Here is a 9,210-nt window from a genome sequence, read left to right as displayed (position 1 = left end):
GATAACACATCACATGAATGGCAGACATGAATTTATAAAAATGGTCTGCCCTTTAATTCTAATTTGTACATAATATATACATAAACTAGCATTCTTAATTACATCAATTGCATAATATTTATAAAGTTGTTTATCATGGAAGCTGACTAAAATATTTCACAATATATTTAACTGGAATATCAGAAAAACAAGCATAAAAAACAGATATACAAAATATGCCATTCATCTTCAGCAACATTAATACCTTTTGATTTACAAAATAAACAAAATCTTTCATCAGAAGCAATATTTTCATATCTTGACAGTCTCTATTGCTAAATTAAAATTTCCTCATCTGAATTTTGATAGGGCAGATCTCAAATTTAAGCAAATATTACAATTTAAGCATTTTGCTACATCTAATAGTGTTTTAAACTGACAATAATGAATAGTTTTATGTGAATTTACAATGGAAGTATACCAGGATTGGTTTTAATTATCAGTTAGTCTTTGTTTAAAATGGAACATAAAATACTTAACATATCCAATATCCTCACGACCCATGCATAGCTAGACCATAAGTGAATACAACATTTTTAACATTAGTTGCCCAAGTTACACATCCAACATCATCTAATGATTTCAGCATTTCGTAACAGTGTTTTGGGAGTCTATTTAGAGGTAAGTACAATAAATGACATCATTATTTGATAACCTTAGTCATATAAACAATTTGTAAAGGGAGTCTACCACATTCTCCAAGTACCATATCATTACAAGTAAATTTACCAAATTTTAAAAACTACTTACAAAATTTAATTTGTACAGACTCTCTCTATAAGTTTACAATAACTGGTGCATCGAACTTCAGCTCCATAACATAATATAGGTGAGATCATACAATCAAATATTTTAAACAAATCTTTAGAATTGACACTACCCATTTTTCTTAGTCAAATTATTTATAGAAAATAATGCCTTATTGACCTGAGAAACAAGACACATATGGACTTTACTTCATACAAGTTTTGGTGTAAATACAAGTCATAAATATTTATAAAAAGATACAGATTCAATTTGTTTACAATTATAATGCCATTTTTTTCATAATCTCTTAGAGGTCCACCATTTCTAAAAACAAGAATATTTTTAAGAGTAACTGACATACCAGTGAATTTACAAAATTTCTCCAGAACATCAATATTTTTCTGTAATTGGTTACATGTATCAGACAGGGATGAAACATCAGCAGCAAACATAAGTGAACATAAATTATTAAAATCTAATGGAACTGTTACACCTGAACCACCCTCCTGCTCCATTAAAGTACATAACTTGTTAATGAAGATAATTGTGGGCTTAAAACACAACCTTGACGGGTACCAATATTACAAGAAAACATTTAGACAAGCCTTTTGAACACAAGCTGATAAATTCTGATACATTCTTTTTATAAAATGAACAAATTTACCACACATACCAACTTTAAACAGGGAAGTTAATAGTGTCAAAGGCATTGGAAAAATCAATAAAAAGATAATAAAATCTGCCCTTCCTTTTGCAAGAATATTTCTGAATTAACACCTGGAGGGAAAATATATGATCAGTCGTAGAATAATTATCTCTGAAGCCTGCTTGGGACTCACTAATAATTTCATTAAAATCACCCAATTTCTGAAGGCGTTTATTCAAATTAAAAGCAAACATTTTTCAAATAGAGTCAATGAGGGATATGCCTCTATAATTATTGGGGTCATCTTTACAGCCAGATTTAATGAAGGACATATCATACTCTTGCTCCATGTTTTAGGGAAATTACCACTGTCAAATATTTCATTTAAAACATACTGACTCACTGAGTTTAGTTTTACGCCGCTTTTAGCAATGTTCCAGCAACATCACGGCGGGGGACACCAGAAATGGGCTTCACATATTTTACCCATGTGGGAAATCGAACCCGGGTCTTCGGCGTGACGAGCCAACGCTTTAACCACTATTCTACCCCACCGCCCCCATTTAAAATGGAAGTAAGAAAGGGTACAATATAATTACTAGAAGCTTTAAGAAATTCTCCAGCCACTCCATCAGGTCCTGGTGACTTATTACTATTATTAGGAATATTCATAACATGATACAAACTTCTTGTTGAGTAATTGCTGCATTAAGTTATGACCAATTTTGCGCGGTTGAGTGCAACTGAGACATATGCCAATTGGAATAGAGTCAACAACGCCTGTTTGATTGACACAAAGTAAGGATAAAAAGTTATTAAACCACTGTTGACAAGAAATTGAGGCAGATATATTACTGGACTTTTTATTCTGTTTGACTAATTTCCAAAACTTTTAGGGTTATTGCTTGCTTCCACAAGCTTCGGTCTCTGTTTATGCATGTAATTAGCTCTCTTGATACTGACTGTCTTCTTGAACAAATTACGGAGTTGCCTCAATAGATCCAAATCTTGATTATTGTCTCTATGAACTCTTAGTGCAGAATATTTATCATGTTTTAATTGCTCCAACTCTGCATCCCACCTTGGAGGTTGAGATTTATCACTAGAACTCCTGCTGTATCTGTTGTGATACACAGTCCTGGTATGAACTCCTGCCTCCTGGAAACACTGACAAATAAACTCACTGGTTCATTAATGTCGGTATATACAAGTTTGTTCAGTCTATCAAGGGTATCCATGAATGATCGGCTGAAATTAGTCAAAAATTGGTTGTTTCTTTAGAAAACACATAGTTAACTCAGTTACCCCCTTCGCTATTCTGTTGAGTATCACTTTGTTGTGCAGAGGCGGTAGGTTGAGTGTGAAACAGAGTAGATTGAAGGAATATCGAGGATGCAGTACAGAGGGAAATGACAGGAAAGGTCCTGAGTTCCGATTCCGAAGTCAGTTACAGGAGGAAATAGTGATGAGCTGACTAGCATATAGTCAGCAACACTTGAACCGTTATGTGTGACACATGTAGATTCACCAGACTTATCATGATACATTTAATGTATGGATTCCAAATGATCGATTAGCTCTTTAGTGGATCTTGAAATAGCGATACCATCACTAGGATAGTCATCAGCATCATACACGCAGTATATGTTGTCATCAAGTATAAAATCTAGAAACTGCTTCATCCTGGCAGTAAAATCACCTGACAGGAGAACATGCTCCTCTAGATAATCCGATCTGATGGTGGTAACATACTCTTCTTGGATTGATGTACCATCGTTGTCAGTCTCATCACAGATAGGTGAATTCTCTCGTGCTACATACTTGAATATCAATATAGTGGTACGTAGTGAAGCTACGTATTTGTACAGAGAGAGTGTGAACTATACTGCACGATTATTCATTTCATTGCAATGAGAATAATTTGTGCAAATAGTAATTGGCAAAACTATGGCAAAACTGTTGCCAAACCACCCAATACACACTTACAAGGGTTGAGAAATAGGTAGACGCGAACTGCGTGGCACCGGGATGTTTCAATCAATCATTATTTGTGGTATTCCAGGTTAGAATTGGTCTTCCACAACCCATGTTTATAGTAAGAGGCGATTAATGAAATCTGGTATTCAGGCTTGTCGAAATGGTTTACATATTTACCACACATGTATTTCTATGGTAGCCTGGATTGTGATTGTGGCTGTTTCTTCCCTCATTCTGTGTCCAGACAATCAGCCACTTTCAAGATGTTCTCTACAATCTTTGAGGGTTCGTTTTTGTGTATTTTACGACTGTAGTAAATAACAGCACCGAGATCTACTGCCACTCCGGCAGCGGCAAGAACCACACCTGCGACCTTCACCCCGGCTGCTGCAGCTTTACCGGCCGTGGCGGCCTTCCCAGCAGCGGAAGTGACGTCAGTTCCAACATCAGTAGCCGTTCCTACAGATCTTCCAGCAGAGAAAACTCTGGCAGATACCTCAGCACCAGCTGCAATACTCCCAACAACATCAACAGCCCTTTTAGTTGCCCTGGTAATTTTAACCGCCTTGATTACCGAGTCAACCACGTCCTTGACTGATATGATAACTACTGCCCCTCTGGCTGCAAGACCCAGAGGAAATGATATTTTTTCAGTGCTTCTGATCATTCCAATGATATCGTTCTTTGTCTCCTTGTTGATAAAAGTACTTTTTTCAATTTGACCTTGCAGAACATCCTTCTCTGATTCTTGCAGTGTCTTAATTAGCGTATTCAGTTTTGAGTTAATATCTTCTGACATTTCCGCATAATCATGAAGTCTTTGAGATAAGTGTTTTTCAGCTTTCTTGGTGATGCGATACTCAACAATCATGGACGACAAACCTGACACGGCACCACCTCCTCCTACTACGCCCCCAGCTATGGTCAGGCCTAATGAGGCCCCTGCAGTAACGGGCGCCAGAATCAAACCGGCAATTGCAAAAACCCCACCAACGAGACCAACATTTGAGGAAGTGAGTTTTGCAATGTCAAGTTTTCTCTGTTTAGATTTCAGGTTTTCAGCAAAGTCACGTAATTCCTGAGCCAGTTCCTTTTGTAGCTTGTAGCAAGACTTAACTTCGGAACTGAAAGAAGGAATGTCCACTTCCGGCATTTTGAAAACTGTGAAGTAAGAGAGTACAACACACATGATGATCGCAACATTTGGTCGAAGGTCGCGTTCTCGAATACTTCTAAAACAATTTCAATGCAAAAGATGTGCAACAGATTGTCTTAACAAAATATGCATGTTTTCAGTCACATGACTGTCATGTAATTTATCTTATTTCAGGCAAAGATCAATGTCCACTAATAAGTGGCCGTGTTGACGTTTGCAGCGTGACCCAGGCTAGGCTGCTGATAAGTTACTATACAATTGCAAAGCAGCGCGGTTACACGCAGCGATACACAAGGAAGTAAATTGGAACCGTACATCCCCTGTCTATCTCTCCATGTTGTCGTCAAACATCCTCATACATTACCCACCCATGACTTATTGACCTGATACACGCAAGACAGGCAAATACAGAAGGCGCGGGAACAGTTTATATATATTGTGTGTCAATACTTGTAAAATATGCTATAATCTAAATGTCAAATATCACATCTCAGGCCTCAAGTAAATCTATTTGAAACATGAAAGTGTCGGGTTTTCATCTGTTATCTTTACAACTCGATGTTTGAAAAATCATCACGGGAATTTACATAAACGTTTGTACGTGGTTTATGTGTAATTCAACATTCGGTTCAAAGTATTTACCTGTGGCGTGACTGTTGTGTCCCTGTGCGCAGTGCGTCCGTATCACGTCAGTCGCACAGCAAGGCTGATGTTCGAGTGGTGAGCATTTCAATATCTGGCTTATCGTAGTTCACAATGACCTGTGTGTGTGAGTGAGTGAGTTGGGTTTTACGCCACATTTAGCAGTATTCAAGCAGAAATGGGCTTCACACATTGTACCCATGTGGGAAATCGAACCCGGGTCAGGTGTGAGAGCTTTAACCACTAGGTTACCCCACCGCCCCAGTGTGTATATAAACACTGAATAGCATCATGGGTATTAGTTTTCATAGCTGAGGCCCAGGATACACATTGTGAATTTCTGACCATTTTCACTTTCTAGAAACATTTTTAGAGAAAGGGATATTTTGCATACAATTTCAATAATATTTTAGAACATACGAATGCTGTTTGTTTGTGTTAGGTTCGTCAATTATTTATTGTTCCATGCACATGCACAAACCACACACCATGTCGACTGGGTGACGACTGCGAAAGACTGCACATGGTCAGACACTTGAAATTCTCTGCATTTCACTTTTGAAGACTGTTCAACCAATTTACGTTGGCTTTTCTTCACCTTCTGCTCCAGATTTGGAAACATCAAGTACAATCTAGAACGTAGTCTGTGAAGTTCGGTAGCAGCCGAGTCACCTTCCATTTTCTTCCATCCCTCTTTAACTATTTGTACTGTTCTCTCAGCTAACCCGTTTCTGGCGAAGTCGTGATGTGCTCTACACCATTCTTTGACATTAACATGGCAAATTCCTCTCCCACAAAAGATGCAGTATTATCCATTACAACTGTTTCAGGTAATCCGTAGGCAGCAAACAGTCGACGTAGCTGGTTGATGGTTGATGACGCAGTAGATGACGTTACTGGAAAACATTCAATCCACTTGGAATACGAGTCAATGATCACCAGGAACGTATGTCCCATGGATGGACCAGCATAGTCCATATGCACTCCTTGCTCGGGTTTCGAAGGATACTCCCAAGGATGTAGAGGAACGTTGCTTGGAGAGTTTCTGTTTTCTTGGCAACTGTCTCAACTGCTGACAATGTTTTCCACATCTGTATCAAGATGACGCCACCGTGCATAGCTGCGGGCGAGGCCTTTCATTCTGGTTATTCCAGGGTGTGACTGGTGAAGTTCAGACAGTATCACTGGTCTGAGAGTTCCAGGGATCACTACTCTTGAACCTCGGAATAGGCATCCATCCATGACGCTCAGTTCAGTTCTAACTTTGTAGTACTGTTCCCAGCAGGTTTCAAGATTACTTCGTCCAGGCCAACCTCGGATTACATATTCGCGAACAAGACACAATGTTTTGTCTTTCTCCGTTTCTTTGCGAATATCTTCAGATCTCACGGGTAGCGTTTCTTCAAGTTGATGAAGCATGAGTACAGTCATTTCAGGTTTAGGTTCACCTGAATCTGGAGCTGGTATCCTACTCAATGCATCCGCATTGGTGTGAGCTGTACCATTCTTATGCACAATTGTGTAATCATACACTCTCAGTAGTACAGACCATCTCTGCACTCTGGGTGAACCCATCTGAGGCACAGGGTTATGTTCACTGAATAATGAGATCAATGGCTTGTGATCTGTAACAATCTCGAAATATCTACCGTACACATATTTGTGAAACTTGCGAAGTCCAAATATCACACTCAAGCCTTCTCTATCCAACTGAGAATAATTCTGTTCTGCTTTAGATAGTGTCCTAGAAGCAAAACTGATAGGTCTTTATGTACCATCAGGTAATCTGTGTGCTAACACCAATCCAACACCATAGGGCGATGCATCGCACTGTAGTAGTAGAGGTTTGCTACTGTCGAAGTGTATGAGTACATCCGATGACTGTAGGTTTCTCTTAGACTTCCCAAATGCTTGGCGTTCAGGCTTTTCCCATTTCGACTTGACATCCTTCTGTAGCAACTTGTACAAGGGATAGTGTGTCTGGTAGATTCGGCAGGAATCTATGATAATAGTTCAGTATCCCAAGATAAGCACTGAGTTCTTTCACATTCTCTGGTTTCTTGGCATTCTGAATTGCTGAAATCTTCTTCTCCACTGGGTGAAAACCTGCACTATCTACTCTGTATCCCAGATATTCCACTTCATCAGCTAAGAACACACATTTGTCCTTTCTCAAGAGCAGTCCTGCATCTGACAATTTATGCAACACTTGGTCCAAGATTTGCAAAGGTTCATTGTCATTCATCCCCGGATTGATAATGTCATCAAGGTTTTATTCCTTGCAGTAGGTTTTCAATCATTCGAATATAGTAGGTGCAGATGAAACTCCAAAGGGTAGTCTGGTATATCTAAAAAATCCTCTGTGTGTATTGGCCACAACATACATCCTAGACTCCTCATCCAAGACAAGCCGTTGATATGCATGACTCATATAAAGTTTTGAGAACTTCTGCCCTCCTGATAGTCTAGTACACAAGTCTTCCAAGGTAGGTATCGGGTACTGTTCCAATCTTGAGGCACGATTCACTGTCAGTTTGAAGTCCCCGCAGATTCTGACTGTTGAATCTGGCTTTAGCACTGGTACAATAGGACAGGCCCATTCTGAGTAATTCACTGGCTCAAAAATACCTTCCTGGAGTAAGCGATTTAGTTCAACGTCTATTTTCTGACATAAAGCATACGGCACTGATCTTGTTTTGTAAAACTTAGGAGTAGCGTCTCGATCCACATAAATATGAGCTTTAAACCCTTTCAGTGTCCCAAGACCTTCTTAAAAAATAGTAGCATGTTTATCTAACACATCTTGAAGTGACAAAGTAGAAGTTTGGACAAAACTCACAGAAGAATCTCTCAAGTCAAAGTCCATTGCTGATATCCATGTTCTGCCTAACAGATTCGGTCCATTACCTTGAGATAAGGCCACTTGTAGTGTGTAAGATTGGCCTTGGTATGTAACATCCACAGCTGTGAAACCTTACAAGTATACTTCCTGTCCTGTGTAACTTGTAAGTGGTACACAGTTATCCTGTAACACTGATGTCATAAGTCAAAGTTTGTTTGCAGTTTCTTCGTTTACAATTGTAGTAGTATATACAATGATGGTACGGGATCAGGTCCCCCAAAGGGCGAGATCCGATCGAGGAAACCACAACCATGCCGCCAGTCGAAGAAGAAGTACCACCACCACCAGAAGTATCATTGCCGGTCATCGAACCATTGCCACAAGGTGACTCGAGATAGATCGAAAGTAGCAATACCCGGTAATACATTGCCAACCATCCAGGACTTCTACAACTGCCTGGGGAAGATCGAGACTCGTGCGAGGCAAACCACGAATATGTTGGTCGACGACTTGTCTAGGCTGGATGACGACAAAAACAACGATTCCAAACTCCTCCACGAGGAAATGGAGGAGGAACAAGAAGAAGAGACCAATTTCGATATCCAGAAGGTGGGGCAGATGGTGGAATCGACCCAAAGATGGCTCTATATTTCGCTAGTTGCCATTTTTCTCTGGACGGTCGTCCACAAGACCTGGAAGCACAGCACACCAGTCCACGAAGAGAAGAAGACGCCCAAACCAGTTTCCACGGTCCACCCCTTCGTGCACCCCTTCCACATGCAGTAGGGGAGAAAGAAAACAAATAATATCTATTCTCGATAGAAGCTATTCCCGCTCTGGGAGCAGCAACTCGACTTCTCCATCATCTTTCCTCTTCGTTATGGGCGAGTGGCAGATTTTGCCTAGCCTGCAAAGGTTCTCTATGTTCGAGAGAAAGTAGTGGATTGGGATTTCTTCCGGAGACTCGAGTGGAAGTCGATCCTCCTGGGGTGGTGTGTAGTCTTTATATCGCTTTGTTTTTCCACAGAACGCATTTCTTGCTGTCGACACAGTGGTCGATGGCACCGCACTTGCACGTACAGTTGTCTCGCTCAAAGAGAGTGGGGAGTTCCGATATGGTGGTCAGGCAGTCGGTGCATCGGTGGTGTCTTCTGTCCTTGG

General features: G+C 40.1%; 1 protein-coding gene across 1 annotated transcript; it reads right to left on the bottom strand.

The window, feature by feature from the left end:
- Positions 1-1,205: 1,205 nt before the first annotated feature.
- On the bottom strand, positions 1,206-5,305 carry LOC124255307. The gene is made up of 2 exons (XM_046689191.1): positions 5,208-5,305; positions 1,206-4,570 (listed from the first exon to the last, which is right to left on the bottom strand). The coding sequence occupies exon 2, from the start codon at positions 4,560-4,562 to the stop codon at positions 3,639-3,641; it is 924 nt and encodes a 307-aa protein (XP_046545147.1). The 5' UTR covers positions 4,563-4,570; positions 5,208-5,305; the 3' UTR covers positions 1,206-3,638.
- Between the last annotated feature and the right edge of the window lie 3,905 nt (positions 5,306-9,210).

Source organism: Haliotis rubra, unplaced genomic scaffold (assembly GCF_003918875.1).
Source record: "Haliotis rubra isolate DU_JTF1 unplaced genomic scaffold, ASM391887v1 Scf6, whole genome shotgun sequence".
In the NCBI taxonomy this organism is placed as follows: domain Eukaryota; kingdom Metazoa; phylum Mollusca; class Gastropoda; order Lepetellida; family Haliotidae; genus Haliotis; species Haliotis rubra.
The sequence above is the reverse complement of the archived record's forward strand: the minus strand, read 5'-3'. Positions and strand labels throughout refer to the sequence as shown.

Coding starts and splice junctions, on each gene's coding strand:
- LOC124255307 (XM_046689191.1), bottom strand. CDS start 4,562: ATGCCGGAAGTGGACATTCCTTCTTTCAGTTCCGAAGTTAAGTCTTGC.